Source organism: Trichoderma citrinoviride (genome assembly GCF_003025115.1).
Source record: "Trichoderma citrinoviride strain TUCIM 6016 unplaced genomic scaffold BBK36scaffold_7, whole genome shotgun sequence".
Lineage (NCBI taxonomy): Eukaryota > Fungi > Ascomycota > Sordariomycetes > Hypocreales > Hypocreaceae > Trichoderma > Trichoderma citrinoviride.
Window position 1 is genome coordinate 557,340 of NW_020194715.1, and position 26,584 is coordinate 583,923.

Sequence of the window (26,584 nt, forward strand, 5' to 3'; positions counted from 1 at the left end):
TTTCCTGGCATCTTGTCTTGTATCTCTCCGTCTTTGTCTGTCTGTTCTCAGCTCTTTCAAATGGTTCCACACACGGCGGCTATTCAAGCAATAGTCTTCCACACAAAGCGGACACCGCCACACCTCTCTTTCAATGTATGAGCCCCAACCAACAGAGATTCCTCGCCAAAAAAAAAAAAAAAAGCAGACCCAAGGTAAGTATCGCAAGAATCCTACAGCAGGGAATACAAGGTACAGTACAGCCCGCCAAACGGCGCCAAGGAACGCTACGGCTGCAGGGGGGGGCTGATGAGGTTTTGAAAGGTCTACTTTGATCCCGTCAGACAAGCAACAAATCGACAAAGAGGCTCTGCCACAGGGCTACCTGGTAGTATCAGGATTCATGTTCTCACCCACTCCACTAGAAGCAGCTGCGAGTGGTGCTTGCGGCAAGGCTCACTCGGTTTGGGAAACTGATGGGTTTTTGGGCGAGGTTGTGAGTGGGTTGCTAAGCGCTCTTGGTTGCCCGATCGTCAGTTGACCCCTAAGGTAGGCTAACCTCCAGTCATGTTCTTTGTCTTCTGCTTCAGTGCTTTCCTCTCATTCTTCTGTTGTATCTGTCTCCTCCTGTTCCCTTATTTCTCGTAGTTGTCACTCCATATTTTTAATGCTTTGTTATTGTACAGATACTTGGTAACTGACGTGCAGCACCGTCGACAGTCAATGCCCGTCCTTCAGTGACACGTCCCAGTACATGTACCTTAGCCATCACATCCATCTCATTAGCCGCCAGCCCCACCAACCCTCATCCTCTAGCCTCAGCCCACATCTCCATGAACGTCCCGTCTTGCATCTCGACAAACAACCTCCATCCATCCAAGCATCCAAAACCCGCAACAAGCCCAAGCCCGAACGGGAACTGCATCATTACTCATCACTCACTCTTTCCATTCTCGAGAGAAGGCTCAACAGCATCAAACCGCCTCTTAAAGCGCAGCCACCCCAGTTTCAACCAGTCACAAACGCGGAAATGGACCGCTCACAGCCAGCCTCGTCCAATTTGATGGGTAAGCCTTTTCCACTGCAGTGAACCCTCATCACACGATTGCTTTCGTCCGCTGCATCATGAAATCTATCCCCGCCGTCTCAGCAAGCATTGTTTCCCCCCATCATGGCGACATCCAGCGGGCCAAGTTGTATACTTTAACCCGACCCCTATCACCATGCCCTCCTCACACATCCCTCCTCATACAACCAAACCACATAGAATACGCAAAGTCTCACACTCACATGCAGACAACCACAACCGCCTCGTCGCCGACATCCTCACCCGCTACCGCACCCTCATGATGCTCGCCACCGTCCAAGCAGAACAAGACCGCAACAACGCAAACCCCGAAGCCATGGCCGTCACCGGCATATCCATCAAGATGGAATTCGACGGGCTGGTATGCAGCCACCCCCCAACATCTCATCTTCCTAACCCTCGACCCCATCCAAAACCCCAAAATCAAAAGTAAAACAAGACAAGAAAGAGAAAATGAAAAGAACTGACAAGGTAGGAAAAAAAAAAGTACACCTCCATCAAAGAATTCCTAACCCTCTCCCGCAAAATCAAGGAGCTCTGGGTCTTCGGGCCCCTCGGCATCGAGGACGACGACCGCAAGCTCAAGCAGGACCAGCTCGACCGGCACGTCCACCGCGTCGCCGATCTGCTCAACGCCATGGAGGCGTCCAAAATGAAGGCGCTTGCGGAAAGCAACGGCGCGAGCTGGCAGCCGCTGGTTAGGGAGGAGATGGAGAGCCCGATTGCGGCGGCGGCGGCGGCTGTTGCGTCTGCCGGACCTGGGGCTGGAGCTGGATCTGGACGGTGATATTGGATGGGGCTTTTTGTTTTCTTTTCTATGGGCGTCGGGAGTTGTGCACTTGGGGGCAATTGGTTCATGGGTTAGAGGTCAAGGACACCATGAGTTTGACTGGGAGACACAAAGGTAGAAAGGATATCCATTGATTGAAACGCCAGATATGACTCCCAGATGTGACAATTGAATCGCACTATTGTCTACAAACACAGCTTCTGTAGCTACATCCCCTTAGCCCTCTCCGCCTTCGGGGTCCTCCTCATCCTCGTCGCCCAGCTGCTTATCCACGTCCTGCAGCTTTCCATTCGCCTTCTCAATCGTCGCGACCTTCATGCCGCCGGCCGTCAGCCACAGGAAGTGGTTCGACCTGAACTGGTCAATCTGCGTGAAGAAGGTGTGGAATCTGTGAAACCCATGTCAGTTGTGTCCTTTTCCATACCTACGTCAGAAAGTGTTCCATGAATACTCACGAGTTGTCCTTTTCCTCCACACCAAAGATGCGCGAGTAAATCTGCTCCTGCTTAAACGCCTCAATCTTGTCATTGTACTTGTCAAAGTCAATCTCCTCCCGCCCGAGCGTCTCCTTGGCCCTCTTGTTGTAGTTTTCGAACACGGGCCGCTCCAGCAGCAGGCCCAGGCCGGGCATCTTGGGAATCGCCATCTTCTTGGGCCCGTAGCTCTCCGTGATGCGGTCCAGCGTCGTGCCGCACCGCACCATGAGCGTCACCAGCCCGACCATCTTGCGGATCTGGTGCATCATGAAGCTCTGCCCGTGCACCTTGAGCGAGAGCCACTCCGTGTCGCCGATGATGATGGGCTTGGGGTTCACCACAAAGGACCGGATGTGCCGCTTCGACGACGGGTCGCCGTGCGACTTCTGCACCGTGTAGTTGTGGAAGTTGTTGGTGCCCTCGTACTTGTTGAGGGCCTCCTGCAGCCTCTGGATGCGCGCGGGCGACACGCGGTACGCGCGCTTGGCGCCAATGTACGCCGCCTTGATGTCGCGCAGGGCAAAGTCCACCGGGCCCAGCTCGCGGCGCTTGGGCTGGACCGTCTCCAGCACGACGGTGGGCTTCTGAGCTGCTGCGGCATCATCAGCAGCAGCCGGCTCGGCGTTTTCCGCAGACGGCTCCTCCTTGTCAACCATGACATAGTCGTCGTCCTCTTTGGCCGTCTCCGGCTCAGCAGCGACTGGCTCTGCGGCTTGTTCTTGTTCGTTGTCGGCCTTTTTCGCCTCGCCCGTTTCTTCTGACGCCTCGTCGGAATGCAGCCTCTCCAGAACGGCTGCTCTGGTCTCTGGATCCAGACGGGCCAGGATGGGCTTGATCTGCTTCTCTTCGACTTCCGTCCAGAAATCCTTAACGTCGGCCAGTCGCGCGTTCGTCTCCTCCTCGGCGCCGTACTCCTTGTTGATCTCGACTAGCTTCTTCCCCAGGAAGCTCTGCGGGTGCGGCGGGAGAAGGCAGTAGCTGGGCATGAGATACTCGTACCACCGCGAATCGCAGTACTGGTAGCAGTTGAAGCTGTTGTTGGTCCGCTGGATGCCCCAGACCCGGATCTGCGCCGGCAGGGCCTCGTTGATCTTGTCGACAATGTCCTCGTCTTCGATGATCAGCTTCAGGCTGATGACGTTGCCCGCCGCATGCACGCCCTTGTCCGTGCGAGCGCAGCGCGCCAGGCTCGACTTGCGAGGGTCGTCGGCATTGGCCTTGGAGATGGCGCCGGCCTTGATGAAGGCCCGGAACAGATCGCGCTCAATCGTCTCCTCCTCGCCGTTGAGCTGCATGCCCTTGTAGCCGGTGCCCGCATAGCCAATCATGACGGCCACCTTGCGCTTCGGGCGGCGGCCCTCGGCCTCGATCTCCTCCTTGGAGAAGGGGTTCGCCTTGGGGTTGTCGATGTCGCTGATCTTGCGGCGCTTGAACTCGCGATACTCGTCGTGGCGCTTTCGCTTGTCTACTTTGGTGCGGCTACAGTCTTGAGAATCAGCGCCGTTGGTACTTGTGACCAGTCCACCGTATCATGAGCAGGGCAATTGGGGACCTGGACGCACCTCCATTCTCCTCGGCCTCTGTCGCCCTTCTTTCCCTTGCCGCGGCTGTTGTTGCCAGGCTTCTGGTCGCCTGTGCCTGTTGTTTCGGTGTCTGCAGCGGCAGCGGCAGCCTGGGGCCTGGCCTCGTTGCGCTCGCTCGAGGGCGCACCAGCGACAGGAGCCTCGTCACCGGCCGCCATGTTTGCATTGAGGATGTTGAGAGGCGCGTCGGTTCGGGGTGAAGCGGTTCCAGAGGGAAGAGAAATTTCAAGATGCGACTTGATCAGAGAATTTCCTGCATGGCGATAAGGGTGGGGCATCGACGACTACTAGTAGTACCAATCCTGCTGGACGGGTTCATGCTACCCTGGAGGACTGCAAGAGTCTGCGGTTGGTTTGAGATTGAACTCGGCATCAGAGTGCAGATTCATTCGATAAGAGAGCAAAGTAGAAGAAGAAGAATAAACAGGAGATCATCTGCAGTTACTAAATGCATCGGATCTGGGCAGATACTTGCCAAGTTGTCACTGTTACTCAGGCTACCTAGTACTCCATCTTGCATGGACGACATCACATGCTTTTCTCTAGGAGGCTACGGACTATGTACCTTACGCATCAAGAGAATGACAGCACCCTGTGTTCTACCCTCGAGACATCAGCAAATCCCGATACAAGCCAAAGATAAACAACAATTGAAAAGAAAACCTTATGCAGCTTCACATTACCTTGGATGGAAACCATTGATCTCATCCAGACGTGGGCGTGCCATAACGTTGACATCCCCCCCACAAGCCGCTGCCCTGAATCGTTCCCGTTCCAGAGCTTCTAGCGGCCTCGGTCGACGTCATCAACCCGCGCCTACCAAACCTCAGCCTTGCAGCCACGGTAACTGGTCCCAAAACCCGTCGCATTCTGTCCTCTACAACTCTCCCAACAATCTCCATGTTCGCGTCAAGCTGCTACTCGTCCTCTTCTGAGCTTCCAAACTTCCTCTTCTCCTCTGCTTCTCTCCTTTCAGCCACCAAATGGCATCCCGACGCCACAGACTAGACCTCTCCCTCGAGCCCAACTCCAGCGAAATGGCCGCCTCACCAGCCCCCGAGCAGACACAAGCCGTAAAACGACATCCGCCCTATCTCCCCACGCCCCTCGAGCGCATCGCCCTCGGCATCTTCCCCGCCATCCTCGTCTTCGGCACAATCTTCTCCCTCATCTCGCCCGACGTCCGCGCCTCCGCATACGACCACGTCTCGCAGTCGCACCACCAAGACCCCAGCATCGCCCCGGGCTACTTCGCCCGCAAGAACAACATCTTCAACGTCATCTTCGTCAAGCGCGGCTGGGGATGGATCACCTTCGCCTTCGTCTTCTCCCTGCTCATGCAGCCCACCGGCAAGGCGCCGCCCGCGGTCGTCCTGGCGAGGCGGATCCGCGCCGGGGTCCGGTGGGCGGCCGTCACGGGCTGGTGGTTCTTCGTCACGCAGTGGTTCTTCGGCCCGCCCATCATCGATCGCAGCTTCCGGTGGACCGGCGGCAAATGCGAGCTCGCCCAGCGAGAGGTTAGCGTGGGGGCGGGGACTGTCAAGGAGATGCTGACGGCCGTGGCCTGCAAAGCGGCTGGGGGCAAGTGGAAGGGCGGCCACGACATCTCGGGACACGTGTTCCTGCTGGTGCTGGGCACTGCCTTCTTGATGCAGGAGGTTGGCTGGCCGGCCTTGAGGTTCAGCGGATGGCTGGGCGAAGAGAGAAGCATCGTCATGTCCGACGGAGCGGTCAAGAACGCCAGCGTCGAGTCGGAGACGGCCGTTGGACATGGCGCAGGGGAGCCTGCGTTTAACATTGGGGGAAAGACGGCCATTGGCTTCATCGCATTGAGTCTGTGGATGCTGTTGATGACAGCCATATACTTTCACACGTGGTTCGAAAAGGTATGTTTACATGTTAGTACAAGATCGGACAAGGAAGCTGACGGTCATCACGCAGTTTACGGGACTTTTGGCCGCCATTATTGCTATATACACGGTCTATTATGTGCCCAGGTTTGTACCGGCTGTGCGGGGAGTGATTGGGCTCCCGGGGATATAGATGGATGAAGCATCGGTTACTTTACTCCTACCACCTACTTAATGTGTATCCGTATGAGCGAAACCGGGAATCATGAATAGCTTCCGAGTTGGAAGATGGCATAGTCATACTGAATTGTTATTGATACCCATCCATCTCCTTATGCAGCCCCGCACCAGCTGAAGCAGAATAATAGCCCTCGTTGAATCTGTTCCAAAGCCTGCGTGTGATGCTCGATATCGTGAGATTCGCTATGGAGGGGCATCTCCAAAGCTCTGGCGCACGGACCACTTCTTTGGGGACGAACTTGTCATCATCGATCACATACTCCGTAGAGGCCGTCTGATTCCCTCCTCTTACACACATGATCCTCTTACACACGCATCACATTGCATTGCTTCTCATATTATCGCAACTCACTTCACAACTCAACATGTCGCTCTTAAAAGCCCCCTCCAACCTCCACGACCTCGTCAAAACGACCTTTAGCAGAGCCCTCGCCGCCAACGAGCTTCACTATTTCCCAACCCAGGTCACCATCCTCCACATCAACTCCATCCCCGTAAGCCCCCCACCCTGGCCCTCTCACTCTTGAGTAAAACATCAACATCCTCCCTACTATCCCTTACGTATCTAAATACTCAAATTAACGCCTACCAAAGTTCCAACTCCGCTTCTCCCCCGCCCTCGCCAACAAACCCCAAGGCCCGCCCCCGGATCCCGCCCACCCGCGCAAGCCCTTTGACCCCTTCGCCAACCCCCCCGCCGCGCTCTTCGTCGCGGACCTGGGCCCGCATCATTACCTCGTGCTGAACAAGTTTGCCGTCGTGCCGGAGCATTTCATCCTTGCGACGAAGGAGTTCAAGTGGCAGACGCATCTGCTGGAGGAATCTGATTTGCAAGCCACGCTCGCCTGCATCGATGCGTATGAACAGGCGAGGAAGACGGCAGCCAACAACGACGGCGACGACTCTTCATCTTTACAGCAGAAAGGAAAGCCGCAGCCCGAGGATGGCTTGTTTGCCTTCTTCAACGCGGGAGACCATTCCGGCGCCAGTCAACCCCACAGACACATCCAACTCCTCCCCATAGCCCGCATGAAAGACGGTCTGGAAGAAAGAAACGGCTCTTCATGGGACGTCCTCGCCCAACAAGCCCATCTCCTCGAACAGACGCCCTTTGTCACCTTTTCAGAACCCATCGGCACAGAGACCTCGCCGGCGGATCTCCACGCCGCATATCTCCGCCTCTACAGAAAGGCGTGCCAGGCAGTTTCTCAGCACAACACGCATGCGGGGAGCACCACAGAGGCTCCAACGGATGATGACGAGGGGATCACTTCTACCGGGGAAGCGAGGATTAGCTACAACATGGCCATGACGAGGGATAGGCTGGTGATTTGCCCCCGGCTAAGCGACGGCTGTGAGGTTCAAGACGGCGAAACGTCTGGCCGAATCGGATTCCTTGCTCTGAATGGTACGGTGCTGGCGGGGACGGCCTTGGTGAAGAGCGAAGCGGAGTGGGAAGCCTTGAAGAAGAGTCCCGGTCAACTGCTGGCTGTGCTGAAGAGCATCGGCGTTCCGCGGGACGAGGTCAAGGATGAGCAGACCAAGCTTTAGTTGGCAAATAGATCGAATGACTTTAGGACGAGCAATTGTATTAGAGGGTAGATGTAGTAAGAAGAAAATATGTACTCTAACATGAAGAAAAAAAAAAAAAAAAAAAAAAAACTGCGCGTGAATGATGTGTACCGCCGCCCCTGAGCGGTCCTAATCCGATTTGATGCTTTTCCCGTCGATGTGTATCGGTGGCAATTTTTGTTACCACTGCGTCCGCTGGCAAATTGCGGACGCGAGATCCTTGCAGAAGGGGAAAGACGGAAAGCAAATATGGAATTTTAAAACGGAACGACAAGATGGAATCGAAAAGGAACAAGAAAGAAAATAAGCTCTCCCATGTCCCTTTGCCCCCCCCTGACTCCCGGTTGTACGTGCGAGACCTCTGTTGGTTCTCGTCTTGTTCAATGAACGAAAAGTGAAAAGCCGCAAAACAAAAGAGAATAACCTCAACGTGCGAAAAAGAAGAGGGAAATTGAAAAGGAATGCAACAAAAGAAACCCCAAGGATCATCGTGGGATGTTCGTCCTCATTCCTCAAACACGTCGTCGTCGTCCTCGTCGTCGTCCTCATCCACTTCATCCGAGCCATGGTCTTGCTCAAGCTCGTCAACTTGACTCTCGCCGTACCCTTCATCAGTATGGTCGTTTTCCTCCTCGCTCTCTTCCTCTTCGTCGTCCTCGTCATCGTCTTCGTCGTCCTCCCAGCTATCGTCATAGCTGGTGTCGCCCAATTGTCCGGTGGACTCAAGGCGCACCCACCTCTTGTGGCAGGTAGAATACCCGAATTCATACCCACCGTGCTCCTTGATGTACACGGATACAGCCATCCAAGACAGTTTGGCTCTATCCGGATGTTGACCGTGAGCCAGCAGCCGCACTGCTTCTTTCAGCAGATGGTCCTGAAAGAACATTTATTAGAAACATGATATTCGACGGAGAACTATATCCCAAGTTAGGACTCCCAGCTGACGAACAAAAACTTACATCCAGATCTGTCCACTTTGGGTCCCGCTGCCTGTCCTTCTTCGCTTTGGTCAGAGTTCGGTGCCGTCCTCGGAGGGTCGACTCTGCTTCCGTAAAGTTTCCAAGGCGCTTAATGTCCTTGTACGAGATTCCCTCGCGACGAGACTGTATGAGGAACCTGTCCTTGGCAGCCCTTTCAGCTGCTGCTTGGGGGGACATCTGAATCACAGGAGACCGCCGCGCACGAACTTCGGGCTGTCTGTGCACCGGGCGGCGCGAACTGACCGCCGGCAGCAGTCTGCGTGGTGGTGCACGAGGGGAAGCATGGGAGGAGGTCCGTGAAGGAGGAGCCAAGCTTCTAGCCGCAGAGGGCTCCAGCATGGAGGGGACTTGAGTCTGAGGGGCTGTTGTCATGCTATCCGTGGGCTGGGTCAAGATGATTGGGATGCCGGCGGCGGCGTCAAGCTCATACTTAATGGTCTCGGGTGTCGCAGAGGTAAAGGGCATACTATCATGGCGCGGCATCCAGGTGTCGCCTGCGATGGACTGCTGGGCGGGACGATAGGGCAGCGTGTTGAAGTTAAAGCCCGACAGCTCAGAGGACTCGGCGGAAGGAGGATCGTAGTGGAAGCGCGGAGGCTCGACTGCTTCGTCTTGTTGGTGATACTGGGCATCAAAAGGCGCCGCAAACTCAGGGGGGATAACGGCGGAAGAGAAATCCAGCTGCTGATGCTGGTGCTGCTGCTCAAATTGGAGTTGCTCTTCATCTTGCGGATGTAACAAGTAAGGCTGATTGAAAAAAGTAACGTCCTGCAGCCGTCAAAGATCAGTACGGCATGTCCCAGGTAGGAAAAAGTAGACTCAACGTTAGAAAGGAAAGACGGAACATACTTCGAAGTCGGACAAAGATTGAAACATGGTATCTTCTGCCATGGTCATGGAGGGATATTCGGCAAACTGCTGGCCAGGGTTCGCAAAATGGGATGGAGCGGCTCCTTGTTGTGCGTATGATGGAAACCCAAGGAGCTCAAAGGTCCGTCGTTGACAGTCAAGGCAATTCGGATCAAACTCATGGTCATATATAAGAGCATGACGCTGAACTGTATCTTGGACGCCTGTTCCAGAAGGGTTCTCCCCGGCTTGGCTGCTCGGGAATCCATCGTTCCCGTATTCCTGGGCATCTGCATCAGATTTGGAAAGTCAGCGTGTCTGTTCCCGTCCAGAAAACACCAACCAGCTCGACTGACCGCCGCTACCCGGATGGTCTCTGCTATCCATATCTGCGAAGATGGTCAGCTATCGATCTGGAATGCATGGGATGATGTAGATTCCCGTCTTCAGATAAGCGGTGGAGGGGCGGAGGAGGAGAGCTGGGGGCAGGAGGTGAGCGGGTTAGGACATACTGCTGGTGGCTGGGATACTGTTGAGATATCGAGGCTGACGATGATTATGGAACTCTAAAGATCACGGAACTGAAGAGTAGTTGACGATAACGCAGTCCTTGTGATGCCAGAAATGACAAAGTTCTAAGGCGAACACGGGGTTTGGGAAATTCCAGGAGACGAGAAAGTAACCGTCAAGAGTCGTTCTGTTAGAAAAGAAGAAGAGAATAAAGAATGGATAGAAGCTGTCAATAATCAAAGACGAATACGATGGCGAAAGCAGAAGCGCTTTGAAAGAAAGATTGTCGAAGAATCCGCAGATGAATCTCAGAACTCGAATTAAGAACTTTGTGGAAGAGGGAAAAAGAAGGTGGGAGACGAATAGTTGAGATCCCGCACGAAATCAAACAGAAATAAGAAACGACAATAAACGAGTGGTGCTTCGCCTAAGCCCTGACAGCTGGCAGACTGAACCTCAACGACAGTGACAGAGTCCCCGAACTGCTCGTCACTTGGCAAGCCTGAAGTATCCGAGAAGCCAGATGCCCTGATCAAGCTTCCACCTCGCACATAATATTATTTTCTCCATCTGACATCCGCCTCCCCATATAGAATCCTGAAGTCAATATAATCACAGCCCCGAGATGGCAGATTATAGTAGCACACTTCATCTTCCCATCAGCCCCCCCTCCTTCACTCGTTCCCCAGCTTCCCGGGATCATCCCCAATCTGTTCCTGCAGAAAGCAGAGTGGCCACTGCGTCTCCCGTTGCCGCGGACAATAATCAGCCTTTTTTGATTAAAGTCGATGCAAGTCATTCTGGATCCGGCATGCCAAAGCTTCGTCCAATTCACCCGAAGAAGATGCCCTCTCCCCACACACTCTTCTTCAGCAACCCCTCCGCCCCCCCCCCCCCCTGAGTTCCTTGAACGTCCCGAACGTTGCAGATGATGTCCACTTCCCACACCACCGGCTGCGAGAGATGGACTCCTTTACGTGCTCCATATCTGTATCGCTTTGTCGTACAACAGGGCCTCCGTATGGAGCAAATTTCTGGCGTAGTCGGAGAAGCAGAAAGGGGAGGTGGGGGGGGCTGGACATGCCTGCGGCAGAACCGACGCCGTGGAATGGCAAAAGAATATGCATAGAAGCCATCAACGAATCTTCGTGTATGCAAATGACAGCGGCCGTATGCATACATGTGTACACAAAAAGCAAGGCATGTCTCTCCCTCTTACTTGTCTCCCCCTCCTCGTCTTCTAATGTAACGCCCCTTCCAACCACCCATAGAACACCTCAGCTTCCTGCACAGACCGCCCTCCCCATGCTACGGAAATGCCACGGCAACGTCAAGCCTGTCAACATCAAGATTGCCTCCCCCGATTCAAGCATAGCTCCCGTCGATGCTCCTTCCCGCCGACCAGGGCCCCGGATCACACCGATTTCACTTCTGCAACCCTCTCTCTCCACACTCATCCATATATTCTCGGGGTAGGCCGCCAAAGAAGTCGAAAGCCACGCCACTGAACCCCTTGATGGGGTCTAGACGGAAGTGTTTGAACGAGCGGGAGCAGACCGGGGTCTTTTTTTCGGCAGGCTGCATTGGCATATCATGGGAAGGGAGGGGACTGGATACAGCAGCAGGGAAATGATATCAGGTGCTGGGCGTGCTCTTGGAGTGGGCGTGATATATGCTGGTTTCCTGGTCTGGAGGCATGACGCCGGTATGCTCTTGTGTCATGTACTCTGCCCCGATGTGTATTCATGCATGGAAGGGGTGGTTTTCTTCTAGACCCGTGTGACGGTTTGCTGTTCAAGGCTACCTACAGTTGGGAATGATGAGACGTGGGATGAAGAGTCCAAGAAGAGATGATCATACTTTTGCTACCATTCTCAGTTCCATTACTCTAAGCAAGACCGTGTCTAAGATGATCTGCGTATAGGAGCCATCAGCAATTCCATCTTGAATCCCCATGCCATCCCGCTTCCGTTGAGCCTAGAGCTCAGCTCTGACCTGGCCAGGCCCAGCAAGAGGGTGCAAGGAAACAGTGCATCAAACCCTTCCTCAAACACAACCCCCTAGCCCTCCTTTCCCTTGCCATCATCTCTTCTCCATATCTGAGCTTTGAATCTCAGCAACTCCGCCCCGTTCCATCCATCAGCTGAAAAGACCAATAGTATACACAAGCCCTATTTTCCCGGGTAATCGAGCTGGGCCTCAAGTCACACAACACATGTAGTCCCACGTCGACCAAACCAAAGGTAAGACAAAGACGAAAGAGAAGTACAGCATGAAGCAGAAAGCGCTTACCCACCCAGCCCGTAACAAGTCCCGAATCGCACACAGCAGATCGCTCTCTCCGGCTTTGCGACGGCGGCATTACCGTTTTTCGTCCACCTTGAAAGAGAGAAGCCATTCATTCAAGGTAGGGTGAATACGTGTATACATGTGTATCTTCTTGAAGCTTTTGAATGCTGAAAGAGATCTAGTTAGAATGCATGGCATGATTCGCAGATTTGTCACGCCTTGTTTCTATTTGCAGCTGCGCAGGGCATGAAATATCCTTGCGGGAAGGGCAATGCGGGAGCTCGGATGCGGGACGGTGAAGTTGTGAGAGAGGGTGACGCCTGTTTGTTTGCACGGGATGTCCTGGTGTTGTTAGTCTCGACATGACCAGGCATCAGGAGCAATGACGGAATGAAACCCACGTGGAAGTAACCAGAGCTTGGAGTTGTCTACGCTGATCTACCTCAACCCAAACTGGGAGTATCCCAGGGGATGCTAAAGGACACAAGGCCGAATATCCCATCATCAACATCATCAACCCACAACCTCCTGCTAAGGGCCGAAACAACGCATATCACCAAATAGCACAAATGCCGTCATCCCCACCAAGCAAAGAACATCCAAAGCCTCCCAGGAATACTTCATCCTTTCATACTTCTGCACAACATGACCGTTCTTCCCACCCACATCGCCACCCAACCGCCGGCAACTCGCATACCAACCACGAAATTTACAGCAGAAGCTGCCGGGATCCACTGGCCCAACGTCAGCCAGCACTTTCGGACACCGCTTTGCCCAGGGCCACTTCAACGGCAGATCAAATTTCCAATGCTTTCTCATACGGGTACTCTAGTTTATGGAGATGGTTTAGATATAAGGTACCTAGAAGTAACTGTACCTGATCCTCTAATTCTCACAACAAGATCCACAGTCTTGTGAAGCGGGAAAAGGGCCCTGGTTAATAAATCTCGTCGAATGTTCTCCGATAACAGTCGTAGCGATGGAGCTTCGTGGGAAGAGACGTGAAGAAACAAAAAGTGCCTCGGCTTGGATGTTCTATTTAAAACACTAGTAGCATCTCATTTCTCACATTCCCAGTGACAATTTCATACCTCAAAGATAACAGCAGGCATCCAAATTCATGAAATCGCATATTCTTCAAAGTTTCTCCAGATAGAAAGAGGACAAGCCAGGGAATTCGATCAACGAACCCTGACACGCTTTTTCCTGCTCTAAAACAGCAGCAAGAACAGAAAAACAACAGAAACGCCGCGAATGCCGTGCAATCAAAGTAGAAGCGAGACAAAAGGAAAGTCAAGTAATATGTACATCCAAATAGGAACACCGACCCCCCACACAAATAAAGCATCCGGCTTAAACAGCCAGAGCAAAAGTCGTTGAAGAAAAAGACCAAAGAACAAGAGTGCCCGCAATCGCTCATCTCTAGTCGTCCCACTCCTCGTCCAGCTGGTCTATCAATCTGTTTTCCGCCTCGCTGTTTCGCCCGATGCCGCCAGACCCGAGATGCTGATACCCTCTCCTGCTCGGCAGAAGGCGCCCGCACGACGACAGCAAGATGACGAAGAGATCCTACACAAAAGGGTTTTACGTATTAGTGGAAAGTAGGCAGTCCCGCCTTGGGCCGGGAAGGACGCACGCTGAAGAAGCTCGCAATGCCGGCCCACAGACTGTAGTTGGGGAGCTGCCGCCATCCTCGCGCGTGCGCGACAGTGCGGTTGTAGAAGACGCCGCCCAGGATGTACACGAGCACGGCAATGACGAGGATCAGCCCGAACACGCTGCCGGGTCCCACGCTGCCGGGCTTGTGCGGCTCGGCACCGGCGCAGGCGTGGACCGATCGGGCTTCGAAGAAGTACGCGCATTCGTCGGGATCGACGCCGACAAACGAGACCGCGGTCGTCGTTCCGGGGTCGCGATCGCACAGGAAAGAGATTGTGGCGGACTTGCGCCTGATCTTGGACGTGCTCTCGTCTCGATTAATCGTCTCGACTGCATGAGCATGGCCGGACGATGAGAGGCCCTCGTCGAATTTCGAGCTCCGCTTGTCATAATCGTAGTCGTCGTCGGAATCATTATCCGGACTTGATCGGCTTTCCCCACACGGCGATCCGCCAGTGTACTGCAGGACCAGCTTTCTCCCCCGGCTGTGCAAGTCTAGCGACACGGAGCTAGAATGACCGTTAGCAAGCGGATGAAAAAAGTACAGAGAGTGCCCAAGACAAACCCAATCGAGTATACGCTGTTGTGAGTGGTATAGTACGCGCTGACATTGGCCCACTGGTTCTTGCTGAGCCCAACAACGTCGCTCACTGGATCAACCACGGCGCCGCAGATGTTGAGCGTAAAGTTCTTGCCGTAGTCGTACCCCCGCGAGTGGTAGTCCTTGTACAGGACCGACTTGTACGTCTTCCCATTCTCCGGCAGCGGCACCGCCGCGTCTGGCCGCAGATCGAAGAAGCCGCCGTTGCCCGTCGACGAGGTGGCCGTACAGGCCGGCACATGAGTCGTAACCGTGGGGGTGTCGGCGGCGGCGTTGACAGCGGCCGCCGCCGTGGCCAGGAGCATCACGAGCTGAGATGCTGAGGGCATCATGGCTGGATATTTGGGAGCGCGACGTCGGATTCGGGGGATTCGATTCGAAAGGACAGGCTTAAGTGGCTGAGGGCTGCCTCGAGGGGCTGTTGGGCGTGCGGTGCTTGTGGGATCATCAATTGCCGCGTAAGACGGAGGGATTCGAAGTGAGACACGGAGGGTAAACGAGCGACAATGTCTGGAACAAGCGCGAAGCACTCGTTGCGCGCGAAACCAGTCCTGTTCCACCGACTGTTGGCTTCTTCAGCAAAAAGGGCTGCGGCTCGATATTACCGTCAGATACGAACAAGAATGCGCCGTCGTTGGTGAAGAGCCTCAGCCTCGCAGCCTGCTTCGCCAACCAAGCGCCACGACCTCGTAATCCCTGGCCCAAGCAGGTTGTCGTCAAGTCACGGGATTTGGGATTTCGATGGCCGTATTCGCTCTCTGGTTGGCGGGTTCCTGGATGGCGTCGATCACTTCCCGATTCGTGCACACTACAGCGCCGATCGGGTAATGTGTTTGTCCGTTTCGGAGCTGGCAGGTTCCGCTAGGCTGGAGGGGCTAAGCCTCTCCGGGCAGATTAGAACGATGAACAACGATCCGGAAGCTCGAGCCCCCGAGATCTCAGCTTTTGCCAGCTTGCCATTCATCGAAGCTCGCCCAATGGCTTGAGGCAGTGCTGTTCTTCCTTCGCGTCTTCTCGTGTGTCCAAGCCTCACTGCAGAGGCAGAGAACGAGCCTTAAGAATCGCCACATCGCCTGGAGGAAACGCGCTTCCTTGGCTCCTCATCGACGTGTCACAATGGCAAAGCAGCCTAAGCAAGCTGCCGCAGAGCAGCCTCACGGCTACGAATTCGGAGGCCCGTAAGTCGCAGCCCGTTGCCAATGGAAGAAAAGAAGCTTTCTGGCTTGATTCTAACGCAGTCCGCAGGCTCGGTGCTTTCGGCATCTCATTCGGCCTCCCCGTCCTCGTCTACCTCTTCACCTTTTCCTGCAACGACATCTCGGGCTGCCCCGCGCCCTCCTTCTTGAGCCCCAAGACTCTCTCCCTGGACCAGCTGAAGCTCGAGGTTGGCTGGCCCAAAGATGGCATCTGGGGCCTGGCCAGCTGGGAGGCATCCGGCGCTTTGGCGGGCTACTACCTTCTCAACCTGATTCTGTACGCGATTCTCCCCGCTGCAGAGGTAGAGGGCACGGTTCTGCGCTCTGGCGGCCGCCTCAAGTATAGGTTCAACAGTACGTCATCGAAAGCATAGAAACAACATCTGACATGATATGCATGCCTATGGACAGCCATACTAACTCCATATCAGCCATGTACTCCAACATGGCGACTCTTGCTGCACTGGCCGCCGGAACCATTGCCCAAGGCGCAGAGTTCCCTGTCTGGACCTTCATCAGCGAAAACTACGTCCAGCTCCTCACCGCGAGCATCCTTCTCTCATACGCCATCGCCACCTTCGTCTATGTCCGCAGCTTCAGCGTCAAGGCCGGCAACAAGGAAAGTCGCGAGCTCGCCGCCGGGGGATGCACGGGGAACATGCTGTATGACTGGTTCATCGGGCGCGAGCTGAACCCCCGCGTCACCATCCCCCTCATTGGAGAGGTCGACTTGAAGGAGTGGTGTGAGCTTCGGCCGGGCATGATGGGCTGGATCATCCTGAACTGCGCTTGGTGCGCCCAGCAGTACCGCAACTATGGCTATGTCACGGACAGCGCCATCTGCATCACCGTGGTGCAGGCTCTGTACATCATCGACTCATGGGTGAACGAGGCCGCCATCTTGACGACCATGGACATCACCACTGATGGATTCGGCATGATGCTGGCATTCGGCGATCTCGTCTGGGTTCCGTTTGTGTACTCTCTCCAGACCCGGTACCTGTCGGTGTATCCGCGCTCGCTCGGCCCTCTGGGTCTCCTCGCCATGGTTTCACTCATCGCCACTGGCTTCTACATCTTCCGCTCTGCCAACAGCCAGAAGAACACTTTCCGCACCAACCCCAGTGATCCCAGCGTTGCTCACCTCAAGTATATCGAGACCAAGACCGGTAGCAAGCTTCTGACCACGGGCTGGTGGGGTGTCGCGCGCCACATCAACTACTTTGGCGACTGGATCCAGGCGTGGCCGTACTGCCTGCCCACAGGTCTCGCAGGATACCAGATCCTTGCCGCTGGCACGCCCACGGCCGAGGAAGCCTTTGTTATGGCCGACGGCCGACAGGTGATTCAAGGTGACGCCAAGGGTTGGGGCATGCTCATTACTTACTTTTACATTGTGTACTTCGGAATCCTTCTCATCCACCGCGATGGACGTGATGATGTCAAGTGCTATCGCAAGTACGGCGAAGACTGGAACAAGTACAAGAAGATTGTGCGATGGAGGATCATTCCCGGCATATACTAGGCGGCCAGCTGGACGTCTAGCTCGAAGAGCAAAGACTCTTTTTGCTTCCGCTTGCCGAGAGTACCACCGAAGCAACAAGGAATCCATACTTGGATATCGGCGAAGAACCTGGGTGTGGTCTGCAACATAAAGGCAAGACAGGAATCGCAAAAGGGCTGTCAGTGGCGCCGGTGGCGTCTGCAGCCGCCTACGGATGCCATTCGGCGTTTCTCGTCGAAGACGAGAGGAGCACAGAAATAGTCTATATGTAATTGTAATCTTGAATGGGCACGTATTTCGCGTTGGCCGACGACTTTCATGCCCTGTGCATGAGCGAGGATGCTCGGACCGACGCAGCAACATGAGAAGTCAGCTTGGCAGCAGCTTGAGGCATAGTACATGTAGTACTAGTTGAATTGGGTATCCCGTGCGGACGGTTCAGAGAAAGCTGAAAGATGTGCCCTGGTTGTGATAGTGGCTTCCCGTAGTTGGAGCACGTAGAGCATACCTTATACATGCATGCCGGACAAGACGAGATGGGCCGAACTGGTCCCGAGGCTGAGGAGCACTAACCATGGACGACCGACTGATGCTCGAGCACGGCATCACCAGGCCGGCCCCGTTCTGCGTGCTAATTTCTGCTCTCCTGTATCGGGGAGAGATGCCCTGTGCCCAAGCAGTTTCTCCGGGCCCGGCGGAACGGCACCCGTGGAGGTGCCGTGAGATGCATTGACCTGCTCGTACGGGGGGGGGATTGGAGGACCTCTACTTGGAGCTCCCGCAGATCAACGCGAATGCGAGCATACCTGGTGTTTGGTTACCTTTAGAAGGATGGTGGTTGGGGTAGCTCTCCGCTTCGCACGTGTAGGTCGCGAGCCGGTGCGCAAACGATGCAACGATGCAGCGTGCTCGCTCTGGCATGGTAGTCAAGATCTGCTACTGCGCATGTACGGAATCCTCCTCCGTAGGACGCATCGTATTGGCAATTGGGGAATCCTAAGCAAGTTTGTGCTTCCTCCATGCTGCGTAATGCGTACACAGAGCGTAGACGGTGTTGGAGAAGCCAAGAAGCAGCGGCCGACAGGATTGGTGGAAAAGTTGTCAGATCCTCTTTGGGGACAGAGCCTAGGATCTCTGGCGAAACTCCCCGATGGTCTTTTTGTGCACAGCAAACGGCCCGAACACAGTGGCGCTAAACAAGGAGTCGTGAGGAGGCGATTCCCCCAGGCAATTGCCCAGCAGTCAGTCGGGGCATCGGGGTAAATGCGGGGAGAAGATGCGGGAGCGGAGCCGCGTCTGGATCGGCATTCGTTTGCTGTTGCCTCTCGCTGCAGGGTTTTCCTTTTTTCCCCTTCTTTTTCTTCATGTGATACTGGGATCAGCGACATCGGCTCAATGCTGTCCGAGAAAGCAGAGTCAATTCCCATCGATCACGACCATTTTGACCGGCGGCTTCATGGCCAATGTTGCTTTCGTGCTGCCAGCCTGGAATCTTGGACATGTGCCGTCCGCACTGGGATGGTGTTTAATGAGCTTTGGGACTTTCCCCAAAGCTTGACTAATAAACAAGGCCGGGACTTGGTGCCTGAGTGGCGCTCGGGAGAGGCAACGAAGCCGGCGGACGGGGGGTTCGCCGCTAAGATGGGGTGGATGGGGTTCATCCCCACGATGATGACGGCTCCGCAGCGGGTCGAGCAAAAATACCACCCCAAGATGCTCATCAGCGGGCCTCGAGGGCTGGATGGCACCTGAGTGCTCGGTCTGGGTTCTCAAGCAAATCTGGGTGTTAAGCCGCTTTATGTACAGGCTTAGGGGTGCCGAACGACCACTGTAGTTGCTTGCGCCGTAGAATTGTGTTTTGACGAGGCGTTCCGTTCTGGCGGGCTGCCGGGGGTTCATCGCCTGAGCTCGATGTTGCCTCGCCGCGACTGCATGCTACCTTCGCCTCGCCCTGTATGTAGTATGTACGTATAATATGTCCCTATTGTAACATCAGCATGAGTGTAAGATCAATACTTCCCAGGGGGGTTGAGCGATAGGGGTTGGGCATCTTACTGTGAAATACTTCGCAGTCAACAGTCAACACCAGCCTCCGGCACTGCTATTGCCGCTGTCACTTGCCAAAGCAAGAAAGACAACCTGCCTTGTGTGCCGGTCATCCAATCCACGAGCGCTGATGCCAGCGTTGGCGCTAACATCTCGCTTGGCCGGCCGCATCCCGCCGAGCTGGAAAACAAGCCCATCATGCTCGCCTTCTGGCCGATATGCACTGGTGCGTAGGAACCAATGCCACGCTTCTTGAAGCAATGGAACGATCCATCTAGATCGGAAATATCAAGAGCTGTTCGATGGGCCTGGAAGGCGTCGATGGAGAATTCGCAATAGTTCCTCGTGACCTTGAGCCCGGGATACTGTTCATTGACCCAACGAGCCGCCCCGCAAGTTGCGGAGAAGAGCTCCGTGCCGAGAAGAGTGTGGCCGTGATGGCATGTCGGTTTGCAGCCGAGACCATCGTGAGTTGAAGTGTCAAATCATGCTCAAATGAGGCGCTGGGCAGAGTGACGCATGGCTCATCGGCCCTTCTCGTCGCCTTTTGCTCGTCGCCACGGCTTGGTTGTGCGGGACAAGGCCCAATGCTGTTAGCCTGCGCGCTCACTTGATGTTTTCGTCCAACTGCTCCAGGACTCCCCCGCAGCTTTCGTCCAGTGCCTGGCGGATGCAACCCTCCTTGCGCTGTGAGCAGCTCGAATGCGTTCAGCACTCGGATTGTCACCCTGGTAGGTGGTGCTTTCGTGGTGTGTTCGGTCAGGGACGTGCCACGGGGATGCTGGTCGTCTGTAGCGTGTTCTCGCCTTTCTCCGAGCATGACCTCTTTGGCTAGCACCGGGTGCGCAACGGAGGCTCAGCTGATGTGCACAATGCCGAGGATTTGTATTGTGCTCTGATGAATTGAGGCTGGAATGAATGCATGAAGAAGTTGTTGTGGTACAAAAAGAGTATGGTATGGAAGAGAGAGACAATGAAATGAAGCCCATGAGGAGGAGGAGTTGCCATTGGCCAATGGTTCAGCCACAGGAGCGCCAAGTACTGCTGGTGGCAGCCAAGGTCCTGCTCCGGGCCATGCTGTGTACCAGTACGCAGAGGCTAGAAGCTGCATGTTTGCCCAATGCGCGCAGCCACCCTGTTTGCGGCGCTGGGAGCTGAATTGGAGGCGCTGGACACGCTGCTGTCGTGTCTGCTGAGGAGCGACGGATGTAGGAGTACTTATCGATGCACTTGCGGGTACCCGCGTTCCTGGGGCCTCTACCATGGAGAGTGCCTGGAGCTAGAGGAAAGAGCCACCAGGCGCTGGTCTCGCTATTGATCGTTCCTACCTTGAGCGATGAACTGCGCGATCGACGTTAATCCGGCTTCCGATGACTTGATGATCGCTTGTTCATCCCCCCTCTGCCATGCTTCTGCTTTCCGACAGCCACTGTCTGTCTCTCGCCACGACATCGCGATCGACAGAGCGAACAGCACTGCAAGGTAGCATTGGACGGCCCAGCATCAGGCTCCTTTATGCAGCTCGCGCAGGTCGCACAGGCTAACTCGCAGTGCCGTCGCTCTCCTCTTGGTACTCGACAGAGCCTGGGGACACAATAACACCGGAGCCAGCCATGATTCTCACCACGCCGTCTTACGGCTGCTCTACACATGGAGTGCTGAACCCGTCCGAATCCCTGCCAACGCGGTGCTACCATCACAGGCCTTGGCGCGGTGGGGCCGGAACTGGCAACAAGAGATTGCTTGCTGCTCCTCCACTCTGCTTCCCCGTGGGTAGGACACAGAAGCCAAGCCGTCCAGGGCCGGGTTCAAGGGCCTTAGCTCGGGCAGGGGCAAGAGGCGGAGAAAGACGTCGAGCTGCGGCACCCAGGGCCGAGAAGGGACGTTAGCTGCAGCGCCGTCATGAGCATAGTGTGCAAAAGTAGGGATGACGAGAACAACGGGCATGGAATCGGTGCAAATTATTACTCGTACAGAGCAGGGCGAAGGCGAGGGGGGACCGGCGGGCATCAATTTCTCGCCGCTGGCGTCAACGGAGCTGGCAATACGACTCTGCCCCGGAGTATATATGCTGGGCTCCCGCCGCCCTCGTGAACAGGACTTGCTCTTCTTCAAGCGAGATCCTCATCGCCAACCGCTGATCCCGAATCCCTTGGTCGCGGCCCGTACATCATGAAGACGTTGTCAGTGTTTGCTGCCGCCCTTTTGGCCGCTGTGGCTGAGGCCAATGTACGTTCCCCTTTGCCCTGTTGCAGCTGCACCGAGACATTGGCCCTCTCCCCTTTGCTTTGATTGACTGCAGCCTTCCCTCTTTGCTGCATCATCGGATGCCTGCCGAGTCGGCAGCCCCATTGGAATGCACTTGCAAACTCACGTCGACTCGCGAGTTTTCCCACTCACAGCCCCTTATCCCCCTTCGAACCTATTCCTGAGCGATTCCACTTCCCCCCATGCATGAGTCGGCACAGTTGAACCGGAGAAAGCAGTTTGGACATATTTGGCAGAGCAGTCTTGGTTACTGTCGCTTTCACTCCGTTTACTGCTGCTGTTATAACTTGTCATGAGAATCCCGTCGCTCGCTCTTTTCGTCTTTCTCTCCTCAACTCTCACAACCTTCCACGGCGCACCAAGTCATCACTCGTCTTCGCTATGAAGACAGCATTTCTTTTGGCCGCCTCTACGGCGACGGTTTTGGAACTTGTGACGGCTGCTGACACTCATTTGAACGCACAGCCCTACCCGCCTCACGCCAACGGGACGTACTCGCCTCCTCAATCCAGCAAGGAGGCATACTCGCCTCCTTTCTATCCTTCGCCATGGATGGACCCCAGTGCCCCAGGTTGGGAGCAAGCCTATGCTCAAGCTAAGGAGTTTGTCTCGGGCTTGACTCTCTTGGAGAAGGTCAACCTCACCACCGGTGTTGGGTAAGCTCTTCATTCTGATAGTCCCGTTAGGCACGCGTGCTAATCATTCCTGCAGCTGGATGGGTGAGAAGTGCGTTGGAAACGTTGGTACTGTGCCGCGTCTGGGCATGCGAAGCCTCTGCATGCAGGACGGTCCCCTCGGTCTGCGTTTCAACACGTACAACAGCGCTTTCGGCGTTGGCTTGACCGCCGCCTCCAGCTGGAGCCGACACCTTTGGGTTGATCGCGGTACTGCTCTGGGTTCGGAGGCAAAGGGCAAGGGCGTCGATGTCCTTCTCGGACCCGTGGCTGGCCCTCTCGGTCGCAACCCTAACGGAGGCCGTAACGTCGAGGGCTTCGGATCGGATCCCTATCTGGCGGGTTTGGCTCTGGCCGACACCGTCACCGGAATCCAAAATGCCGGCACCATCGCTTGCGCCAAGCACTTCCTCCTCAACGAGCAGGAGCATTTCCGCCAGGTCGGCGAAGCTAATGGCTACGGGTTCCCCATCACCGAGGCTATCTCCTCCAACGTTGACGACAAGACGATTCACGAGGTGTACGGCTGGCCATTCCAGGATGCCGTCAAGGCTGGTGTCGGGTCCGTCATGTGCTCGTACAACCAGGTCAACAACTCGTACGCTTGCCAAAACTCCAAGCTCATCAACGGCTTGCTCAAGGAGGAGTATGGTTTCCAAGGGTTTGTCATGAGCGACTGGCAGGCTCAGCACACGGGTGTTGCCTCGGCTGCTGCCGGTCTCGACATGACCATGCCTGGTGACACTCTCTTTAACACGGGTGCGTCCTACTTTGGAAGCAACCTGACGCTTGCTGTCCTCAACGGCACCGTCCCCGAGTGGCGCATCGACGACATGGTGATGCGCATCATGGCCTCCTTCTTCAAGGTTGGCAAGTCCATCGACAGCCTCATCGAGACCAACTTTGACTCATGGACGAATGACGAGTTCGGCTACGTTCAGGCCGCTGTCAGCGAGAACTGGGAGAAGGTCAACTATGGCGTCGATGTCCGCGCAGACCATGCTAACCACATCCGCGAGGTTGGCGCCAAGGGAACCGTCATCTTCAAGAACGACGGCATCCTGCCCCTCAAGAAGCCCAAGTTCCTGACCGTCATCGGCGAGGATGCCGGCGGCAACCCTGCCGGCCCCAACGGCTGCAGTGACCGCGGCTGCGACGACGGCACTCTTGCCATGGAGTGGGGATCCGGTACTACCAACTTCCCCTACCTCGTCACCCCTGACGCCGCCCTGCAGAGCCAGGCCCTCCAGGACGGCACGCGCTACGAGAGCATCCTGTCCAATTACGCCACCTCGCAGATCCAGGCGCTTGTCAGCCAGCCCGATGCCATCGCCATTGTCTTTGCCAACTCGGATAGCGGCGAGGGCTACATCAACGTCGACGGCAACGAGGGTGACCGCAAGAACCTGACTCTGTGGAAGAACGGCGACGACCTGATCAAGACTGTTGCTGCCAACAACGCCAAGACGATTGTCGTCGTCCACTCGACCGGCCCGGTCATCCTTAAGGACTACCACAACCACCCCAACATCTCTGCCATTCTGTGGGCTGGTGCTCCTGGCCAGGAGTCGGGCAACTCTCTGGTGGACATTCTGTACGGCAAGCAAAGCCCCGGCCGCACTCCCTTCACCTGGGGCCCCTCGCTGGAGAGCTACGGCGTCAGTGTCATGATGACGCCCAACAACGGCAACGGCGCTCCCCAGGACGACTTCAACGAGGGCGCCTTCATCGACTACCGCTACTTTGACAAGGTGGCTCCCGGCGCGCCTCGCAGCTCGGACAAGGCCCCCACGTACGAGTTCGGCTTCGGACTGTCGTGGTCGACCTTTAAGTTCTCCAACCTCCAGATCCAGAAGAACAATGTCGGTCCGATGAGCCCCCCGAACGGCAAGACGATTGCGGCTCCCTCTCTGGGCAGCTTCAGCAAGAACCTCAAGGACTATGGCTTCCCCAAGAACGTTCGACGCATCAAGGAGTTCATCTACCCCTACCTGAGCTCCACTGCCTCGGGCAAGGAGGCGTCCGGCGACGCTCACTACGGCAAGACGGCCAAGGAGTTCCTCCCCGCCGGCGCCACGGACGGCAGCCCTCAGCCTCGCTCTGCGGCCTCTGGCGAGCCCGGCGGCAACCGCCAGCTGTACGACATTCTCTACACCGTGACCGCCACCATTACCAACACGGGCGATGTCATGGACGATGCCGTTCCCCAGCTGTACCTGAGCCACGGTGGCCCCAACGAGCCCCCCAAGGTGCTGCGTGGCTTCGACCGCATCGAGCGCATCGCGCCCGGCCAGAGCGTCACGTTCAAGGCCGACCTGACGCGCCGTGACCTTTCCAACTGGGACACGCAGAAGCAGCAGTGGGTCATCACCGACTACCCCAAGACTGTCTACGTTGGCAGCTCTTCGCGCGACCTGCCCCTGAGCGCGCGCCTGCCATGAGGGAGACGAGTTACGATGTGAATGTTTTTAGTGTATAAATACCATCTTAGTGTTAATTCAGATTAATAAAGCTCATGAAGCCTGCGTGCTGGACCCTTTGATGTGAATGATGACTTGTATGCTATATCTGGAGCTTTGACACCGGCCTGGCATTGCATGGAGGACACCATATGACCTTATAGAAGGTCGTCGAATGCGGCAGCGATTGAAACTTGACTTTACCAGAGTCCGTTTGATCAGTTTATATGTTTTGTTTTTGTTTATCGCACTGGGCTATATCTATCTGTTTTATCTTGTTCGCTGTCTTGAGCAGCTGATTGGACGTCCAGCTTCAAACTCCAGCATCTTGGTCATTGGCTGAGATCATGACAACAGGGTCAATAGCGCAGCAGTTAAAGGCAGAAGTGATGAATAAGCTACCGACAGACATAGGACCAGTACGAGTAGTAATCACGCTCAAAGGCAATAATAGGTAATCAAGGCATCTGAAAGAAATGGACGAATGACGTCTCACCGCTGCTGCATCTGCAAAGTGACTGGGCGGTTTGGATGAGGGTTGAATGATTTCGCGCCCAGCTTCCCAATTCCCAAGCCAAGGTAAGCCCAAGCTTTTTTGGCGACAAGCCTGGGCGCTTAGAACGGCAGAGGTGGTCCGACGGAGGGGACGATTTTGGCAAATGGTGTTGTTTGATTGGATGGAATGGAAGAGAGGTGGTTTTTGATTGGATGGAGGGAGGGGGAATTGGGAAAGGGGACGGGGGGTGGCCCTTGGTTTCTGTTTGGGTGGTTTATTTTTGTGATTTGGTGCATGCATGCATGGGATTGGAGGTGATGGGAGGGAATCCGGTGGCATGGGACAGAGGCAGTAGTATTGTATTGTATTGTATTCCCTACAGCTGCAGCTCTTCTTCTCTTTCTTCTTCTTCTTTTCCCTTCTTCTCTCCTATTACTTCAAGTTCCGCTCTGGATGACCTGAACGACCTTGACGACATATATTGCAACAGGACAAGGCCCTGATTCTGATTCGTCCTAAAAAGGCCTCCGTGTTTCGACCGCAGCGCTTTGAGACGCGGACTGTAAGACGAGCGTCCCACCTCGCACTCACTTGCGACAGCGGCTTCAACAACATCCTCTTCCCGGCCTCTCGCTTTGCTTCACACGATCCCTTTGCACCAAAGGATACAACATAATCTCAGCTGCTGTTTTCGTTGTAACCACAGCCAAGATCTACACTCCGTATGTAGTAGCACGATCCAGCGGGTGTTTCTGTAACCCCATGTCACGGAGCTTCATGATCTTATGAAGCTAATTCTGCTTTTTCCCAGGTTCTTGACAGCGTTCCTGTGTGTTTTAGCCTGCGGAGAAGGGGGGCAATACTTGTTACTTTAGAGCGACTCTCCCTTCTTTCGCGTGTTCTTGCTTCTTTCTGTTCTTTTTTCTCATTCATTTCTTCTTGGCGGGCTTTCTTTGGTGAGCGTGTGCTGTCATTCGGGTTTCTGCTCTTTCTTCTTCTCTCTTGGCTTCGAATAAACTCGCTGGGCGAGTCCTTTCTTTCGACTATTTTTCTTTTTGGCGATCATATCGCAAGCGATAGCATCACGACGTTTGCAAAGTTCAGCTCATTGCCGATACGCTCAAACAAACCAAACCACGCAACAACCACGACCGCATTCTTACTCATCAAAACACCAACGAACTCACCTATCCATTCCGCATAGCAAAAGACAACATGGGCAATAACCTCTCCTCCACCTTCGAGCCGGACCTCTCCAAGGTGGTCCTCAGCCCGTCGGACCGCCGCGCAGACATCATCCTCGGCGTCACCTGGCTGCTCGTCATCTACGCCCTCGTCATGGTCTGGACGACGTGCGCGCTCGTGGACCGCTGGAAGGGCCCGCAGGACAGGATACGCGTGGGGGCGGGCAGGGTGATGATGGCGGTGGTCATGTCGGCGGCGTGGCCTGCTGTGGTGGTGTATCTGGCCATG

At 55.3% G+C, this 26,584-nt stretch overlaps 8 protein-coding genes across 8 annotated transcripts; 5 read left to right on the plus strand and 3 right to left on the minus strand.

Moving 5' to 3' along the window:
• Positions 1–1,009: 1,009 nt before the first annotated feature.
• On the plus strand, positions 1,010–1,853 carry BBK36DRAFT_1141115 (hypothetical protein; the record flags this gene model as incomplete). Its single annotated transcript, XM_024893426.1, has 3 exons — positions 1,010–1,046; positions 1,276–1,427; positions 1,554–1,853. The coding sequence occupies 3 exons, from the start codon at positions 1,010–1,012 to the stop codon at positions 1,851–1,853; spliced, it is 489 nt and encodes a 162-aa protein (XP_024749574.1).
• Positions 1,854–2,072: 219 nt separating this feature from the next.
• Positions 2,073–4,073, minus strand: BBK36DRAFT_1118778 (pseudouridine synthase; the record flags this gene model as incomplete). The annotated part of the gene is made up of 4 exons (XM_024890515.1): positions 2,073–2,244; positions 2,312–2,895; positions 2,992–3,811; positions 3,895–4,073. The coding sequence occupies 4 exons, from the start codon at positions 4,071–4,073 to the stop codon at positions 2,073–2,075; spliced, it is 1,755 nt and encodes a 584-aa protein (XP_024749575.1).
• An 879-nt stretch (positions 4,074–4,952) lies between these two features.
• BBK36DRAFT_1200508 (alpha-galactosidase) lies at positions 4,953–7,556 on the plus strand (the record flags this gene model as incomplete). The annotated part of the gene is made up of 4 exons (XM_024897133.1): positions 4,953–5,801; positions 5,857–5,912; positions 6,430–6,499; positions 6,600–7,556. 4 exons carry the CDS (start codon positions 4,953–4,955, stop codon positions 7,554–7,556), a joined length of 1,932 nt encoding a protein of 643 aa, XP_024749576.1.
• A 526-nt stretch (positions 7,557–8,082) lies between these two features.
• On the minus strand, positions 8,083–9,706 carry BBK36DRAFT_1119660 (hypothetical protein; the record flags this gene model as incomplete). Its single annotated transcript, XM_024890612.1, has 3 exons — positions 8,083–8,454; positions 8,540–9,307; positions 9,410–9,706. Coding segments are annotated over 3 exons (1,437 nt in total), but the record flags the coding sequence as incomplete, so codon positions are not given.
• Positions 9,707–13,630: 3,924 nt separating this feature from the next.
• Positions 13,631–14,800, minus strand: BBK36DRAFT_1132117 (mannose 6-phosphate receptor domain-containing protein; the record flags this gene model as incomplete). Its single annotated transcript, XM_024892024.1, has 4 exons — positions 13,631–13,777; positions 13,845–14,179; positions 14,291–14,376; positions 14,433–14,800. The coding sequence occupies 4 exons, from the start codon at positions 14,798–14,800 to the stop codon at positions 13,631–13,633; spliced, it is 936 nt and encodes a 311-aa protein (XP_024749578.1).
• A 577-nt stretch (positions 14,801–15,377) lies between these two features.
• BBK36DRAFT_1135349 (delta(14)-sterol reductase) lies at positions 15,378–17,610 on the plus strand. The gene is made up of 4 exons (XM_024892615.1): positions 15,378–15,473; positions 15,523–15,646; positions 15,714–16,018; positions 16,096–17,610. The coding sequence occupies exons 2-4, from the start codon at positions 15,585–15,587 to the stop codon at positions 17,187–17,189; spliced, it is 1,461 nt and encodes a 486-aa protein (XP_024749579.1). The 5' UTR covers positions 15,378–15,473; positions 15,523–15,584; the 3' UTR covers positions 17,190–17,610.
• Positions 17,611–21,584: 3,974 nt separating this feature from the next.
• BBK36DRAFT_1135350 (glycoside hydrolase family 3 protein) lies at positions 21,585–24,624 on the plus strand. Its single transcript, XM_024892616.1, has 3 exons — positions 21,585–21,621; positions 21,657–22,138; positions 22,194–24,624. Exons 2-3 carry the CDS (start codon positions 21,864–21,866, stop codon positions 24,595–24,597), a joined length of 2,679 nt encoding a protein of 892 aa, XP_024749580.1. The 5' UTR covers positions 21,585–21,621; positions 21,657–21,863; the 3' UTR covers positions 24,598–24,624.
• Positions 24,625–26,326: 1,702 nt separating this feature from the next.
• Positions 26,327–26,571, plus strand: BBK36DRAFT_1159309 (hypothetical protein; the record flags this gene model as incomplete). The annotated part of the gene is made up of 1 exon (XM_024894188.1): positions 26,327–26,571. A coding segment is annotated over one exon (245 nt), but the record flags the coding sequence as incomplete, so codon positions are not given.
• Positions 26,572–26,584: the final 13 nt, after the last annotated feature.

Coding starts and splice junctions, on each gene's coding strand:
- BBK36DRAFT_1135349 (XM_024892615.1), top strand. CDS start 15,585: ATGGCAAAGCAGCCTAAGCAAGCTGCCGCAGAGCAGCCTCACGGCTAC. Junction 15,647..15,713: donor GGCTACGAATTCGGAGGCCC/GTAAGTCGCAGC, acceptor CGCAGTCCGCAG/GCTCGGTGCTTTCGGCATCT. Junction 16,019..16,095: donor CCTCAAGTATAGGTTCAACA/GTACGTCATCGA, acceptor ACTCCATATCAG/CCATGTACTCCAACATGGCG.
- BBK36DRAFT_1135350 (XM_024892616.1), top strand. CDS start 21,864: ATGAAGACAGCATTTCTTTTGGCCGCCTCTACGGCGACGGTTTTGGAA. Junction 22,139..22,193: donor AACCTCACCACCGGTGTTGG/GTAAGCTCTTCA, acceptor TCATTCCTGCAG/CTGGATGGGTGAGAAGTGCG.